Source organism: Natator depressus, chromosome 20 (assembly GCF_965152275.1).
Source record: "Natator depressus isolate rNatDep1 chromosome 20, rNatDep2.hap1, whole genome shotgun sequence".
Taxonomy (NCBI): domain Eukaryota; kingdom Metazoa; phylum Chordata; order Testudines; family Cheloniidae; genus Natator; species Natator depressus.
The window spans coordinates 14,118,677-14,136,162 of record NC_134253.1 but is presented as its reverse complement, the minus strand read 5'-3'; the positions used below and the strand labels follow the sequence as shown (position 1 = coordinate 14,136,162).

The window sequence follows — 17,486 nt, the reverse complement described above, 5'->3', positions numbered from 1 at the left end:
TACAGGCTCTCCCGGCTCTGCCAGGGAGGAGCAGCAATCACTCTAGGGCTCCAAATACAAGGGACAAAGTCTTTGCTGGTGTAAATTGGCACAAACAGAATTTGTCCCAGAGAGTTTCCTGCCACTAAAGAGTGAGCTGGTCCCATAGATTCGAGCCTTGCCATCCCCAGCTGGCACTGACAGATGCAGCTCTGCAGAGGGATGTGTTTGTTCCTCCCTGCTAGGCCAGGGTCTAGAGATGCCCTCGTGGCCCTGAGACCGCTCTGGAACCACGTCAGAGCAGCATGCTGGGATCGGGCCTTGTCTGCAGTCTGTTTTAGGGTGAAACTCTGGACTTTACTCCATGAACTGGGGACCTTCACCCGTGCTGCCCAGGATGGCTGGACAGGACCAGGCTGAGGGGAGGCCTGGGGAGAGACTACTGCGATAGTGTGTATCTTGCAGGGCTGGGGTCCTGGTGCTGCTGTCCCTTCTGCAGTCCTGGTATTCTGGAGGGAGAGGCTGCCATGGACCCTCTCCAAGTCCACACAGGGTGTGATGTGCTTGCTCTAGGGTGCCGAGGAGCATCCAAGACTCTGTGGCAGCTTGGCTTTCTTCCCCGGGGCACTGGCACCCACCCAACACCACGTCAGTGCAGCTAGTTTTGCTCTTTGATAACAAGCACTGCAGGGTTGGCTCTGCAGATCTGGGTCCCACTTCATTCCCAGTACCTGTCCAGCCTGTCTCCCTGTAGGCACTGGGAGGCCAGCTCAGACTGCAACACCCTGCACTGGGTCTCCATTGCCATGAGCTGAGCACACCAGGCCCTCAGCACTCCTTGCTGCCCTGGCAGCCAGTGCACTTGTGATGTTTGCTGTGTAAACACATTGGTGGCTGGAGGAAACGGGTGCCCTTGCGAGTGACCTTATGCAAGGCTGGGAGGATTTGTGAGACCTCCTCTCAGCAGAAGAATGCTGAGCCAATTCCTTCCTACCCATTCCCTCGAGTGGGGACAAACTGTCCAGCAAAGGGATCCTCCTCTCCATATATTCACATGGAAACAGATGGGGAACACTATCCTTCAGCAGCATGGGGCTTCTATGCCTGGGTCTGGCTGGGCACAGCCCCTCTGGGCCATCCTGGGTGTGGCTGGGCACTGCCCCTCTGGGTCATCCTACTACCCCCAAAGGCCCTTGCCCTGTTGGTTCCTGAAGGTTCCAGCTCCCCAGATACTGTTTATCTGATTGATGTCCTAAGTCCCTCAGCAAACCCTTGTGAGCAGTGCAAACACAGGCCTGGAGGGAGGCTGCACTTCCAAAGCACTTCAGTGAAGCATTAACCCTTCAAATGCTGACACTTTCCAGCGAAACCAGTGCTCAGAACCACAGGATGAGGATGGGGCAATGTCTCCCAGGGTCTGTACAGCACCCAGCATAGCAGTGCATGGATTTCATTGGGCCCTCTAGGCACCACCATAAGACCAATATACCAGATAAGAATTCCCCTGCTTGTGCAGGGTTGTTCCCTACAATCTTGTCCTGCTATGTCTCTGGCTGGCTTTGACCAACGGGGAACAACACTTTCTAGTCCATTCCAGTGACAAATAGACGATAACTCAGCAAATGTTTCCTGAATCTTGGGCCAAGACAATTTAAAGAGCCAGGGAATTCGCTGAGACCAGCAGGCAGGGACGCTGCAGGGCAGGGAGCTGGGGCGGGTGCAGAGCCAGATGACTGCCTGGGATTAGGAGAATTCCCTCTGTGGGAAAGTTACTGCATAGCTGAAGGTTTCCCTCCCTCTGTGGTTCTGATGGTGCTCAGGAGCTCCTGCACGGTGATGAGTCTGCTCTGCAGCCCTGCACAGGAGATGGGGGCCGGATGATGAGTCTCATGCCGTGGCTAGTGGAGGTGAGTCGAGCCTTGGGAGTCGGCAGGGAGCTGGTTGACCATGGGGTTCTGGCTCCTCTCCTGGTTTCCAGCTGCTAAATTCCATGAGCCCCACCCCAACCAAATGCGACTTGAGGCAGGGCTGCTTGGACATTTGCTGTTGAAACGTTTTTCAATGAAAAATTGGTTTTTTCACTGAACAAGAATTTGTGAGGAAAGCATCTGCTATGGGAAAGCTGAGCAGCTGAACCCAAGGCCAGGTGTTGTAGGCAAGGCAGAGGTGCCATGGTGCACATGGGCATTTCATCCTTCAGGATTATTCAGCGATTTCCAGGTCTGCAGACAAACATTGCACAAATACACAGTCTGCAACACCCAATGTGTTGGTTACTGTGGTTACATAATCAGCCAGTCAGGGAACAGAAACAATACCATGTGACATAGGGAGGTAATGGGAATACCATAACCAAATAGACAGTTGAAAATGGGCTCTCCATTGGCTAGGGACACAAGTCACATGTTGTTTCTGCTTTCTGATTGGCTGTCTCATGTAATTTACTGACCTTCTACAAATTGCAAATTTTAAAATCAAATGTGCAATTTCCCTGTACTTTCTGTGAATGAGATTGGCAGAGACCCTGTGGGGTTTTTTGTTTTTTGCCTTCCTCTGCAGTATGGGGTATGGGTCACTTGCACGTTTAAACAAGAGTAAATGGTGGATTCTCTAACTGTAAGTCTTTAAATTGTGATTTGAGGATTTCAGTAACTCAGCCAGAGGTTAGGGGTCTCTTCCAGGAGTGAGTGGGTGAGGTTTTGAGCCCTGCGATGTGCAGGAGGTCAGATTAGACGATCATGATGGTCCCTTCTGTCTATGAGACATCAGCATCCAGCATGTAGTAGTGTGAGAGAAGCCTGCACGCTCAAATGCTCATGGAAAGCATGTGTGAAAGACCACAAATGTTGGGGAGGCACCACTCAAGTCTGAACCCCAGCAAAAATAAATATATGTGGGAGGTGGGGGACTTGAGGAGAAAGGGTTAGGGAGAGGAACAGCAGGGCTTTGATCGAGGTACACATGCCTCTTGTTCAGGATAAGAGGGCTGGTGCCAGGCTCTGCTTCAATTGCTGCTTGTGCGGCTGGGATCCTTCCAGAGCAGAACGAGCTGGGGCAGGGCCAGGGGGCTGGAAAACAGAGATGCTGAGTATTCCCTCGAGGCCTCATCTCCAGAGAATTGCCTGCCCTTTCCATTCTTAGCCATGGGAGGAAGCTCTCTGATCCGCAATGCTTGCAACTGGTAGGCCAGGCTCAGCTGAGATTCCTTGGCCCCAACAGTACTGTGTATTGCAACCCGGTTTACCTTTCTGGCAGGTTTGGAGGCTGCCAACACTAGGGGGACGGAGCAGCTGGACCACAAGAGAGATTGGTTCTGCCCTGCCTGATCAAAGCCTTGACTTGGTGCCAGTTTGCAGCACCCTGGCTGCAAGGGGGCAGTGTACTGCCCCAGCTATTGTTCTGAGCTCTGAGCACTGGGACCTATCACAGATCTTCCTGCTGTTTCTTTTTCTTCCTAGAGATGTATGGGAGGCCGATAAGCCTGGCCAGATCCCTCCCTGCACAGCTGGGACATTTGTGAGCCAGCTGGAAGCTAGGCTTGGACCCAGAGGTCCCTTGGGCCCCTACACTGGCCAGCAGCAGCAATAAACCCACCCAACTCTAACCATGGCCGGAGGAACTTTCTTCCTATTGCCAGACCCGTAGATGTGGGAATTAGAATCATAGAATATCAGGGTTGGAAGGGACCTCAGAAGGTCATCTAGTCCAACCCCCTGCTCAAAGCAGGACCAATCCCCAACTAAATCATCCCAGCCAAGGCTTTGTCAAGCCTGACCTTAAAAACCTCTAAGGAAGGAGATTCCACCACCTCCCTAGGTAACGCATTCCAGTGTTTCACCACCCTCCTAGTGAAAAAGTTTTTCCTAATATCCAACCTAAACCTCCCCCACTGCAACTTGAGACCATTACTCCTTGTTCTGTCATCAGCTACCACTGAGAACAGTCTAGATCCATCCTCTTTGGAACCCCCTTTCAGGTAGTTGAAAGCAGCTATCAAATCCCCCCCTCCTTCTTCCCTTCCGCAGACTAAACAATCCCAGTTCCCTCAGCCTCTTCTCATAAGTCATGTGTTCCAGTCCCCTAATCATTTTTGTTGCCCTTCGCTGGACTCTTTCCAATTTTTCCACATCCTTCTTGTAGTGCGGGGTGCTGGAGGTGCTGCTGCACCCACTGGCTTGAAATAGTGTCCATTAGATACAGGGTTTACAGTTTGGTTCACTGACTCACAGCACCCCCCACTATACAAATTGTTCCAGCACTCCTGCGGCCAGGCCTCACGTACAGGGTCTGGCTAAGCCCTGCTCACAGGTCCCCAGGCAGCTCCCTGAGCTGAGAGCAGAGCCGGGACCTGGCTGGGACTACAGACAGAATCCACCGCTGGCTAATGAGCGAGGCTCTGTGACAGCTGTGATCATGCGGAGGGCCAGCTCCTACGCTGGGTGGTCTAGGTGGACTGTGTTTGGGGTCAGGAGGTCATGAGTTCTAGTCCTGATTTTCCTCAGGTAAATCACCTAACTATCCTGTGCACCAGTGCTCCAGCCCATGGGGTGTGTAGCCCAGGAAGCAGGTGCTGGCTGGGCAGTGTGATGAGGATGGGCTTGTTACCACCAATTACTTGTATTTAAGTGGGGAAAACCCCCACAAGGGCTGTTTACAAAACTGTTACCAGTAGCAGCACATTAAGCAAAGGGGCAATGATGGTTGGCTGACTAATCTGATACTAGTAACAATGGGCTGGTTCGAAAGGGCCTCATATCCAGCTGCCCATGCTTTGCTCTCGTTCCAGTCCATTCCTCTCCAGTCAGAATTTTACACTGAAAAAAACTGCCCAATGCACCCACCACACATGCAGCTGCTGTTGAGGTGGGAAATGGCAGCTGTTTAACAGTGAACAACTGCTAGGGGGCATCCTTGCTTCGCATCTGAGTTGGACTTCTGCAGGCTGGGGGCTTGCAGGCCTGCCTCTCCCCATGTAATCCAGGAGTCATCCCGGAAAGGCCCCTCTCTCCCGCAGGGTAGGACTGGGAGAGCTCTGCTGTCGCCACATGATCCCTGCCCTTCACAGTGAGTGGCTGCAGGCTGTGCTGAAACCCCGCTGGCCTCTTTAGCAAAAGGGCTCCCCCTGCCACTGCATGCCTCAAACAGAGGGCGTGGGTGTGGAGGGGCCCCTGTTTGCCACTAACTGAGGAATGCCTCTGTCCTGTTGCTTTCCAGACACCGCTCCCTGACAGCGAATCAGCCCCAGACTGCGGGCAGAGCCTTACGCAGGTGAGTGGGGTAGTCCCTGCCTCGGGAAGCCACCCCCCATCACTGGAGGGCAATTTGCTCCCCTGAGCAAAGAAAGCAACTTAAAAGGCCGTTGCTGCCTGTTGGTCTGGGAGTGCCCCTCCAATGCGCAGGGCATCCCATGGCATCTCTGGACGCTGGCTGGGTAGCTCAGGGGGCAGGAAGGGGAGAACGAGCTGGGGGGTAGTTTTATCTTGCCCGTTTCCCGTCCAAATTGTGAGCAGGAGTGACCCCACTTAGCATGGGACAGCCAATATGGAGCGAGCCATGCCAAAGGCTGATACAGGGCTAGGGAGGAAGTGCCCAGCTTCCTGACTGCTGATGCTTGTTCGTCCCCCAGGCACCTACAGAGAAGATTTGGAGAGCAGGGAGACTCCTGTACAGCCACCTCGTGAGCTCCCGTCCTGGCCTCATCCGTGATCACAAGTACCACCTCAGGCACCACAGGTGGGACGGCCCCGCTTTGTGGCCATGGCAGTACATACCAATGAGGGAGCCTCACAGAGCAGCTCCTGTGTGCCTGGGTATGGACCCTCCTGGGGGCCAAGCCTGGACAGAGAGGTGGGAAGTCACAGCCCCATCCCCATCCCCAAAGCCAGAAAGGGAGAGACAAGCATGGACCCCCACAGGCCTGGTGCTTCCTACCCGAGAGAATTTAATGTCGCTAAATGTCAGCCACAAAGCAGGGCAAGTGTCCTCCTCCACACAGCCGTGCCCTCTGACCCACAGCCACTGCAGTACCTACTCTGGGTCTCCCCCTTCACAGCTTTGCCAGAGCCCCTCAGTCTGACCCTCAGCCCCTACTATCCCTGCCCTGAGTCCCCCTGCTACTCTGCTGGTGCCCCTCAATCCCCACCCACAGCCCTCTGCTATTCCAGTCTTGGGCTCCCCCCTCAGGCCCCAGCTCTTCTGGTGCCCTTCAGTCCTGACCCTCAGCACCTGTTACCCCAGTCCTGGGTTTTCCCTCTTCTGCAGCTCTGCTGGTGCCCCTCAATCCTGATCCCTGCCCTGGGTCCCCCTGTCTGCAGCCCTGCTGGTGCCCCTCAATCCCCACCCACAGACCCCCTGCTATTCCACTCCAGCACTCTCCCTGCCCCAGCTCTGCTAGTCCCCTCAACCCCCACCCACAGCCCTGATATTCCACACAAACCCTCCTTGCACCTTTTCTCCTGCCCCGCTGTGTCAGCCCTAGATTCCCCAGGTCACTAGTCTTGTCTCACCCATCCATTGCCCTTTCTCTCCCTGCAGGCATTGTTGCTCCGGGAAGGAGCTGGTGGACTGGCTGCTCAGCGCAGGGCTGTCCATCCAAACGCGGGGCCAGGCCATTGGGGTTTGCCAAGTGCTGGTGGATGGAGGAGTCCTGACTCATGGTGAGAATCACAAAGGGTCTGGGTGCTTCCAGGACTCCGGCCACCTCTGCAGTGCCAAGCTGGGAGGAGCAGGCTGGAGAACCTATGGAGTGTGGCAGGGTGGACTGGGCTGGGGGCGGGGCATGTCAGGGCCTGTGTGGGCACAGGGTGGGGCTGGGAACCATGTGGCGTTTGTCAGGTTGTGGTGGGCCAGGACCCAGCAGGGCGGGATAGGCCAGGGTTTGTGTGGGGCCTGGTGGGGCATGCTGGGGGCCATGTGGTGAGGTAGGCTGGGGGATGCATGGGGCCTGAAGTCACAGGGTGAGGTTGGGAACCATGTGGAGTTTGTCTGGGTGTGGTGGGCCAGGATGCAATAGGGAGGGGTGTACCAGGGTCTGCCAGAGTTCTGGTGGGGTGGGGTGGGGTGGGGTGGGACTGGGCCACATGGTGTCTGCCAGAGAGGAGGGGCTGGTGGTTGTGCCAGGTGCAGTGGGCCAGAAAGGACCCAGTTGGATGGGGTGGGGTACGTCAGGAGCTGCTAGGGAATGCACAGATCGTGGAGGTGAAGGGTAGTCCAAGGTCTGCCAGGGCCAGGGGCAGGCTGGGGGGCCACATGAGGTCTGGCTGGGCAGGCTGAGGGCTCCGTAGGGCCTGGAAGGGTGGGCTGGGGGCTGGGCCAGGTATGAAGAGTGAGATGTGCCAAGGACTGCCAGGAGCCTGGTGGGGCAGGCTGAGGTCACGTGGGGTCTGGTAGGGTGGGCTGGAAAGCACATGGAGTTTGTTAGCATGTGCTGGGCCAGGACCTGCTGAGGTGGGGTCTGCCCATGACAAGGAGAGCGAGGGGGGATTGCCTGTGCTCACCCTCCCCCCCATGGCACACGCTGATAGTGCCCACTGTGACCCTGGTGTCTATTCCTACCCCATCTCATGCTGGCCCGGCTCTCTCACGGGCTCACAGCACCTCGTGACCTGGTCTTTGCCAGCCAGGCTCGTGCCACGCACGGTGTCGCACACAGGCTGATGCTGCCATGTGGCTCTTTCCCCAGTGAAGCAGGAGTGGCATTTCCAGGACAAGGATGCCCAATTTTACCGCTTTGCCGAGGGGGAGCTGAGTCTGGAGCCTGGCACCTGGGACACTGAGGAGCTACTGGAGGCATTGGCCTTTCTGGCCCAGCTGGGCCCTGATGCACTTCTCACCATGGCCCTGCGCAAGCCGTGAGTATGCCACATGTGCCACCATGGCTGGGGAAGGGCTGGGCTGCCCACCAAGAGCCTTGCCCCTGTGCCATGCCCCCCCATGCCTGGGCTGCCCACCAAGAGACCCGCTCCTGTGCCATGCCCTTCCCCCATGCCTGCTGCCCACCAAGAGCCTTGCCCCTGTGCCATGCCCCCCCCATGCCTGCTGCCCACCAAGAGCCTTGCCCCTGTGCAATGCCCCCCCCCATGCCTGGGCTGCCCACCAAGAGACCCACTCCTGTGGCATGCCCTTCCCCCATGCCTGCTGCCCACCAAGAGACCCGCCCCTGTGCCATGCCCCCCCCATGCCTGGGCTGCCCACCAAGAGACCCGCCCCTGTGCCATGCCCCCCCACGCCTCTGCTGCCCACCAAGAGACCGGCCCTCCCCCACGCCTGGGCTGCCCACCAAGAGACCCGCACGCCTGGGCTGCCCACCAAGAGACCCGCCCTTGTGCCATGCCCTTCCCCCACGCCTGGGCTGCCCACCAAGAGACCCGCCCTCTCCCACGCCTGGTCTGCCCACCAAGAGCCCTACCCCTGTGCCATGCCCTCCCCCACGCCTGGGCTGCCCACCAAGAGACCCGCCCTCCCCACGGCTGGGCTGCCCACCAAGAGCAGCTGTGCTCAGTGGGCCTGAGACCCTGGGGAGGGTGTAGAGAGCGCTGAGTGGGCCATCTCCCCACATTACCACAAGGGCTCTGTGGTCTGCCTGGATCCTGGAATTGTCCTGCCAGACTGGGGTACATGTGGGTGGTCAGTGCCCTCAGCTCCAGATCCTAGACAAACAGACCCCCCCCAGACAGCACCTCAGGAAGGGGGCTGTGAGACCCACCCTGCTGCCTGGCCAGAGGCTGCCCTCTGCATGGGACCATGCCCAGCTCAGGGGGTTGCTTTCATGTGGGGTCATGCCAGGGCCGGGGGGAGCTGCCCCGTGTGAGGCCAGGCCTGAGTTGGGGGGGGCTGCCCTCATGGGGGTTTTGCCCAGCTCAGAGGGCTGCTCTCATGTGGGGTCATGCCTGGGCCAGGGGCCAGCTGTGAGTTGGGGGGGCTGCCCTCATGTGGGGGTTTACCCAGCTCAGGGGGCTGCCCTCTGTGTGGGGCCATGCCTGGCATGGGGATCTATGCCCCAGGCAGGGCCAGTGCCAGGGTAACACCGCTCTCTCCCCAGCCCTGCCCAGCGCACAGAGGACGAGCTGGAGCTCATCTTTGAGGAGCTGCTGCACATCAAAGCTGTGGCCCATCTTTCCCACTCGGTGAGTGCCAGCTCTCCCTCTCCCCACCAGCCCCGCTTCCCGCCGCCTGCCAGCCCCCATTCTCCTTCCCCCACCATCCCCCTCTCCCCACCAGTCCCGCTTCCCGCCGCCTGCCAGCCCCCATTCTCCTTCCCCCACCATCCCCCACTCCCCTCTCCCCACCAGCCCTGCTTCCCTCTGCCTGCCAGCCCCCATTCCGCTCCAGCCACCATCCCGCACTCCCCTCCCCGGTCAACCCCTGCTACGACCCCCGTCAGCCCTTCTCCCCACCAGCCCCACTGACCTCCGCCTGCCAGCCCCCATTCCCCTTCCCCCACCAGCCCCCACTCCCCTCCCTCCAGTCAACCCCTGCTCCCCGCCCGCAAGTTCCCGGTCCCCTCTCCCTCCGCCTGCCAGCCCCCATTTCTCTTCCCCCACCAGCTCCCACTCCCCTCCCCCTCACAACCCCTGCTGCCTTCCACTCCACCTCTACCCCCACTGCTTCTACCCAGTCCCACCCTTGTTCCAGCCATGGGGCACCCTCTGCCGAGCACCTCTTGCCCTCTGAGTATCCTAGACTGTCCATCCTGACAGTCCTGACACCCAGCTCTCCTGATCTCTTGGCCCCATTGGAGTTCCCCTATCCAACACCCCAGACATCTCACTGGACTCCACTGGGCCCCCGCTGTTGCTCCTGCCCTGGTCTGCCAGTCAAGCCCAGTCCAGCAGCGCACCCTCCCTCCCACTGACCCCCTGCCCCAATAGGCTCATGACCTGTGCCAGGGTAGCGCTAAGGGGTGTCTCTCACTGCAGGTGAAGCGGGAGCTGGCCTCTGTGCTACTGTTTGAGTCACACCCCAAAGCGGGCACCGTGTGTGAGTATCACAGCCTGCCCCAGCCAGTGACTCTGTGAGCGTGCTCCTACCAGCCTGGGTCCAGACGGGGCTGTCCTGTGCTCTGCTAGTCTGGTTCCTGGGGCACCACCGTACCCAGCCTGGTGCCTGGTGTCCTCTGACCAGGAAGTTACACCTTGGAGATGCAGGAGCAACCCAGTGCAGCACCAGGCACTGCCCCATGGTGTGCCATTGCCTGGCACCACACAGCAGACTGACCAGCACCAGAGAGGGCAGTGACCTCCCCTGGCACTCACTGCAGGGCTCCGATCCCAGGGACCCTTGTGCCACCAGACCCTGCGGGAAGGGAAGGCAGGAGCCCCAGGGCTGTTTGCTGGGGTGTAGAACCTGAGCCTTGTGCTCTCTGAGTTCCTGGGCGGTCAGCGTGGGAATGGCTGGAAATGGTGGCATTCAGAGTTTGGCACATCCCAGTCCTGCTGTGCTGCCCTGCAGGTCCTCACGGCTTAGGGGACAGAGCTGGCCAAAGCACCAGCCCTGAGAGTGCTTGTTCCATGCTCCCCAGATCTCCGAGCTCCCCAGGGCAGGGCAGGGCTGGGCAGCTCTCCTGGAATGCTCAGCCTCTGTGAGGCTGGGATGTGCGGTCCAGACCCTTGACAAGGGCTGCCCTGTGTGCAGTCTCTTGGGCTTCCTGGACAAACCACACCTTCTTTGCAGTGTTCAGCCAAGGAGACAAAGGCACCTCGTGGTACATCATCTGGAAGGGCTCAGTGAATGTGGTCACTCATGGCAAGGTATGTGCTTCCCTGCCCTCTACGCTGCCCTGCCCCTACAATCCCACTGGACCCCACTGCTGGGACGGAATCAGGACCTCCTGACTTCTCCCCCTGCAGGCCCACTGGGCCTCGGGTGACCAGATAGTGAGGGTGAAAAATCGGGATGGGGGGAGGGTATAGTTGCCTATGTAAGACAAAGCCCTTAATATTGGGATATCTGGTCACCTTAGCTGTGCTCCACTGCTGGGATGGAACCTGGACCTCCAGGCTCTGCCCCTTGAGAGCAACCAGTGGAGGTGGGAGTTGAAGGGCCTGTGCCCCCTGGGCCAGCACAGTGCTCCCTCTAGATTCCAGGGAGTGATGGTGTGGGAGTCTCTGGTTTCTCACCCAGCTGCCACCCCCAGGGCCTGGTGACCACCCTGCATGAGGGTGATGACTTTGGACAGCTGGCACTGGTGAACGATGCCCCCCGAGCCGCCACCATCATCCTGCGGGAGGACAACTGCCATTTCCTGCGTGTGGACAAGCGAGACTTCAACCGCATCCTCAAGGTGGGCCCAGCCCCTGAGCCATGGGGCCCAGTCACCAATGTTCCCTCTAATTTTTGACAGGCCATGTGCGCAAAAAAATTTCTTCTGTGCAAATTTTTGACCAGCTGTGTGCACAAAAAATTTCTTCTGTGCAAATGTTTGTGTGCGCAGTGTTTCACCGTGTGCGCGGGGTTTAGGATCTGTGTGCGCGGGCACACAGCTTAGAGGGAACAGTGCCAGTCACCCCTAAAGGGCAGTTCTCCTGTGTTCCCCTTCCTGCTGCCCCTGCCAAGCAGGCTGTGGGCACCGGGACTGCTGCCTCTTTGGTCTGTGGGTCATCTCACATCACCAGAGCCACCTGGCCCTGTGTCCATGTTGAACCAGGCTGGGGACGCTGTGCAGCAGGAGGGAGCTTTGGGGGGGTGGGGGGCTGGCTGACACATGGCGATCCCCTGAGCTCTGTACTGTCTTGCTGAGTCCCCGCTGCAGGCACATCCGCAGTGCAGCCCCAGCTGCAAGGAGGCTGTGTCCGTTTCCTGCTGTGTGGCCCTTGCCATCTGTGCCCTTGTGCCCTGGGCCTGGTGCCATGGTGACATGGATCCTCAGGCCCGGTGCTCTTGTACCACCCTAGAATGGTCCCTGAGAGGAACCCTTCAGTGTATCAGCCCCATTAGGGTCACACTCTCTTACTGGGCTAAGCCCTTGGCTTCACCACCTCCTGGGTCCGAACCTTGGAGCCTTCAGCGCTCCTGCCTCACACCATGAGCTCCCTGCAGCTGGATTGGTCATGGAGGGAGATTTACACACCCAAAGGGAGCAAGGCACCCCCAACTTCCTTAATCTGGAGTGACTCAGCCAGCGGTGTGAATGCAGGAGGGTTTAGTAGCTGTCTGGAACACAGCGTAAAAAGTCCTTAGTAAACACAGAGAACAGAAAGTTACAGCAAAGTCCATCTGGGTCAGACCAGAGCCAGAGCCGTCTCCAACACCTCTTAGTCCCAGGCCAGGAGCTTCTCCCCCTCCAGCAACCCACACTTAACACCACTGCCTGGCCCCTCCTCAGGCCTTTTGTCCTTGTTCCCAAGCAAATATTGTCACCTGGCCTCCTCCCACCCCTTTGTACTCCAGCTGGTCTCACCCAGCTGGCTTCCTGCGGAGGGGTCTGCTGTGCATGGTCGTTAGTTGCTAGGTACCAAATGTCTGGGGCAATTGGAATGGTCATTGCCTTCTCAGCCCAGGCCCCAGGTAGCCACACCTGGATCTTTCCCCCCACCTAGTTAACCATACACACGTAGGGGAAACTGAGGCACACACAGTCATCCAAAATATTATGAAAAATTCCCACTCTGTCACACATGGGGACTGATGCATGGTGCCCTCCAGGCAGCCTGCCAGCTTGTCTGCAACCCCACCTCTTTGGCTCTGTCCATCATCGCTGATATTCTCCTCTGGGCTAGGACGAGCCGTGTCCAGCCATGGGCCCTCTGGAAACCACCTGCATCTTCTCTATTATCCACATCGTGCAGTCAGGCATCTTGGCCTCATGGTCCGGTTTCTGCTGACTGGGGCTCTCTCTGGCCCAGCACTCACCGGACTCAAATCCATGGAGCTCCTGGGCCTGATGACGGTGTCACCAGGACCCTCTGCCGGCCGGCTGAGAGAAACGACCAGGGAACGGGACTCGGTGCCTTTCCTGCTGGGGCTGCCTGGAACCCAGGCACTTCATGCTCCAGCCCACTGTGCTGCTGTCACCCACTGCCCCACCCTGCCCTGAGAGACACCTGCCCCGGGACGAGTCTGCAAAAGCAGAGTCACAGGGCAGCCACTAGCATGAGCAAATCCCAATGCAGGGACCAACAGTCACTGTGGGAGCGGGAGGGACCTGGTGCATCTCCTGCCTAGGAAGGGAGTGGACTTTCTGCCCCCACCCCCACTCCTTGCCTTGCCCCACTCCTTGCTCTGCCCCTAGCCCTGCCCCTGCCCTAAACCTTGCAGTGCCCTATTCCTGCCCCAGTCATTGTCCTGCCCCTTGCCCTGATCCAGTCCTTAGAATCATAGAATATCAGGGTTGGAAGGGACCTCAGGAGGTCATCTAGTCCAACCCCCTGCTCAAAGGGGGACCAATCCCCAATTTTTACCCCAGATCCCTAAATGGCCCCCTCAAGGGGGGTTTAGCAGGCCAATGCTCAAACCACTGAGCTATCCCTCCCCCCTTGTCCCCTCCCAACCCTGCCCCAGTTCTTGCTCTGCCCTACCTCTTGCCCTGCCCCACCCCTGCTGACCCATCTCATGGAGACAGTTCAGCAGCGGCACTGATGCTGGGTTCTCTAGGATGTCGAGGCCAATACCATGCGCCTGAGGGAGCACGGGAAGGTGGTGCTAGTGCTGGAGAAGAACCTGCAGGGCAGCGGCTGCAGCAACCAGTCACCGTCTGCGGGGAGCAGTAGGTACAGCGGCTTCTACCCCCGCGGCCAAAACCTTGCCAGGCCTGGGACCAGCAGCACCCCAGGGGCCAGGTGGCACTGAGACAGATTGGGTTGTTCCCAGGGAGACCTCACTGTGACCCCAGGCTGCCCAATGCAGCTCCCCACCATCACCCCATCTCCTCCCTCTGATGGGGTCCGATGCAGCAGGGTGGGAAGCTGTTGCTTCTGCTTCCCTTGGCCTCCCAGGGTCTGTTGTGGGAGGCAGCTGCAATGTTTCAAAGGAGCCATGGTGCTTGCTGCAAAGGATGCTGGAACACATCTCAACTATGGGCCGCAGCTTCCAGATTCGGAGCGTGTGTGGGGCAGGTAGAGGCATTTCTGTAGTTGGCCACCTGGTGGCTCTGCTGAGCCTGTGTGGGCTGTGGCTCGGCCATGTGTCTAGGGGATGAGGATTATGACCCTGCGGGAGTCTGACGTGTGTGGGCGTGCTCTGTCCTCCAGGTACTCGGTGATGGCTGGGACCCCTGACAAGATCCTGGAGCATTTGCTGGAAGCCATGAGGCTGGATGCGACGTTCTCAGACCCCCTGGGTATGTGTGGGCTGGCTGGGCCCCTGGATACACGCTCCCACGGATACATGTGCACTGACACGCACAGATACACGCGTTCCCAGATACACAGGCGCAGGCATGCCTGTGCGCAGAGATACACATGTGCATGGACGTGAGCCCGGGCACACATGCACACAGATACACGCTCCTGGGCACATGCACATGCAGAGCTTCTTTGAGCTGGGACATGGTGCCAAGCTCCTGCAGCACTAAAGGGAAGTGCAGAGCAGAGACTGTCTGGCATCCTCCACACGACGCCCACAGCTAGAGCCTTACCAAATTCATGGTCCAGTTTGGTAAATTTCACTGTCATAGTATTTTTAAAAAATTGCATTCATGGTTTCAGATATTTAAATTTTAAATTTCAGTGTTGTAACAAAGCATGACTATGTATTTAAAAACACAAACATATAAAGCCCTTAAGTCTCCATTTCTCAAACTGGGGGTCCCGACCCAAAAGGGCAGCTGGAGAGCGGCGGCTGCTGGCTGGGCGCACAGCTCTAAAGATAGAGCCACCATCAACAGCAGCACAGAAGTGAGGGTGGCAACACCAGACCAGACCAGGCCACCCGCACTTCTGCGCTGCTGCTGGCCGTGGCGCTGCCGTCAGAGCTGGGCGGCCGGAGAGCGGCGGCTGCTGGCTGGGCACACAGCTCTGAAGGCAACGCAGGGGGCTGGGATGGCTGGGGAGATGGTGGGAGCACAGGGGCTGGGATGGTTGCGGGCGTATAGGACATGGAGGCTGGGATGGTTTGAGGGAGCTGGGATGGTTGGGGGGTGGGAGTACAGGGGGCTGAGGTGGTTTGGGGGCGGGGACCTGGGATGGTTGAAGGGATGGTGGGAGCATGCTGGGCCAGAGCCCCTGCCTGGGATTGCTGCTGGGCCCAGAACCAGTGGGTCCTGCCTGGGGTGAGGACCCTTTAACGCATGCTGGGCTGGTGTTTTTCAGATACCTTGATTGGGGATTTCCTGCTGACCTACAATGTGTTCATGCCGACCACCCAGCTCTGCAGAGCCCTGCTGCACCAATATCCTTCTAGGGCTGCAGGGACCGGCACCTCGCGGGGCAGCCGGGGAGGGGGTGGGTCACAGGGGTTTTCTCCTGACCACGAAAGACAGAGAAACAGAGAGAATCTGTGAGGAGCCCTCCAGAGAACCGCTAGGGGGTCTGTAGCTCTGCAGCCTGTGTGTTCTTCACTTGGGCTCTGCTGTCTGAAGAGACAGGCCCATTCTCAGGGCCCACTGGCCTGGCAGTGCCACCCCCTCCACACTTTCACAGGGAGACCCAGATCCTGGCTCATTTTGCTGGTCTCTCAGTCTATGTCTGCACTGCAAAGAGAGCATACACCGGTGCAACTGCATTGCTCTGAGCTCTCTCGTGTGGCCATAGTCTGCGCCCCTCTGGCTCAGAGCACCTGTGGCCTGGGCCAGTCTGCACCGAGCTGCACACTGCACAGGGGCCATATGCAGAGAGCAAAGGCATCACAGCTGCCGAGCTACGGCCTAGACAGAGCTCCTTGCACATGGCCGGGGGGTGGGGGGGTGGGTCTGGGATGTGGAACGGGGTAATTGTCAGCAAAAGGGCAGTGCTGCTAAAGCTAGCAATGTGGGGGTCCTGGTCCCCACCACTGCCCATGCAGTGGGTCTGATCGCCTCTTGCTGTGCCTGAGGCACACTCCCCACATGCCTGTGCTGTGGGGCTGATTGCTTCTGCTGGTCTCTGGGTGCACACTGCAGGGCTCGCCCCGCTCTGTGCGGTGGGGCCAATTGCCCCTGGGCACGCCCTGCAGACTTGCTGCCTGATCCCATTACTGCTCCCAGCACACACTGACCTAGTGGCTTCCTTGACTGGCCCCCACTTTCCATGCGGAGCCATCAGAGGGCTCGGAGCAGGAGAAGGCTGTCTACTCCCTCAGCAAGCGGCAGAAGATCCTGAGGCTGGTCAGCCAGTGGGTGCTGCTCTATGGGCACCTGTTGCAGGCTGACCACAGTGCCATAACCCTGCTGCAGGTACTGCTGGGGGGGGGGGGGGCAGGGGAGGAGCTAAGCAGCACATGGGGGGAGTGTGGTGAGCAGTGGGCTGAAGGGGGCTGACATCCAAGGGAATAATGAGGCTGGTCCTGGCCCTGGAGTTGCTGAGCTCTGTGCCCTGCCACCCGTGTCCACCGTTCCTTGCACGTGCCTTGCCAGTGGGGATGCAGCCCATGAGGACGCAATTCCGTAATCCAGCACCAGGGGTGCTACCCTAGGAAAGATAAACTGCCCCTGGCAACTGCACCCTGCATAGCAGGACTCCATCCTTTTTGCCTCAGGCACTCAACCTGCCACAAATCATGCTGGCATTGCCAGGGGTGTCATGTGGGGGCATTGCTCCCCATGGAGCCAACCCCAAATACCACCCCCGCAGGGAGAGATTTCCAGGCCCCTGCGTAGGGTGACCTCAGGTGTCCCAGCACATGCTCTGGAATCACTACCCTGTACGGTGCAGCTTGGCACTGACCAGCCAGAGCCCTTGTCCTGCAGAACCTCTCAGACTTTGTGAGCCGGGATCCTCGCCTGTGCAGCCTGCTCCGGGACCAGACACAGGATCGTCGGAGGAACAGAACGTGAGTCACCGCCCCGCCCCATCTCCTTAACCCCCTGAGGCCCCGTCCGTGCCTAGACGGCCATCTCTCACGGCAACTCAGCCGTAACCGGAGCCATGCCTGTGCCTCATGCGGGCCTGAGTCCTGGAGAGGCTGCGGTGTAACCCGTGTGGCAGTGACTGGAGCGCTGGACTACTGGGTCCTAGTCTCAGGATGGATGCGCAGGTGTGCGAGGTTAGAGTGGGGGTGGGGAGTCAAGAGGTCTGCCTTCTACCCCAGCCCTGCTGCTAACTTGCGTGGCTGGGCCAGGCCTCTGTGCCTCAGAGGGAATGGACTTGGGAGGCTTAGGACTCTTGGAAATGCCAGGAGGACACACTCTGTGGAGGAGGAAACTAGTCAGTATCATTCAGACCCTCTCCCCATCCAGGTATCTGGGCTTCCAGCTGAGAAGGAGGGGTTTAAACCTACAGGAAGCTCTGGGGGCTCAGTGCTCTGGTGGAGGAGCCCCAAGCTGAACTCCCCAAGTGAACTCGCGGCTGCCGGCTCTGCTCTGGGCGACGTGGTGCCCCCCAGGTGCTGTGACTGCAGGGAGCAGCGTGCTGATTCACGCCTGGGAGGTGCCAGCT

The 17,486-nt window shown here is 58.7% G+C and overlaps 1 protein-coding gene across 1 annotated transcript in view; it reads left to right on the top strand.

Moving 5' to 3' along the window:
- RAPGEF3 (Rap guanine nucleotide exchange factor 3) overlaps positions 1–17,486 on the top strand; it is a 94,792-nt gene that overhangs the window by 64,457 nt on the left and 12,849 nt on the right. The window contains exons 3-15 of the mRNA XM_074935175.1: positions 5,194–5,247; positions 5,606–5,712; positions 6,514–6,635; positions 7,661–7,829; positions 9,020–9,104; positions 9,897–9,957; positions 10,651–10,727; positions 11,114–11,260; positions 13,570–13,685; positions 14,166–14,254; positions 15,225–15,303; positions 16,135–16,285; positions 16,799–16,881. Of these exons, the coding sequence (XP_074791276.1) occupies positions 5,194–5,247; positions 5,606–5,712; positions 6,514–6,635; positions 7,661–7,829; positions 9,020–9,104; positions 9,897–9,957; positions 10,651–10,727; positions 11,114–11,260; positions 13,570–13,685; positions 14,166–14,254; positions 15,225–15,303; positions 16,135–16,285; positions 16,799–16,881 (1,340 nt within the window). The remainder of the gene's footprint in view (positions 1–5,193; positions 5,248–5,605; positions 5,713–6,513; positions 6,636–7,660; positions 7,830–9,019; positions 9,105–9,896; positions 9,958–10,650; positions 10,728–11,113; positions 11,261–13,569; positions 13,686–14,165; positions 14,255–15,224; positions 15,304–16,134; positions 16,286–16,798; positions 16,882–17,486) is intronic.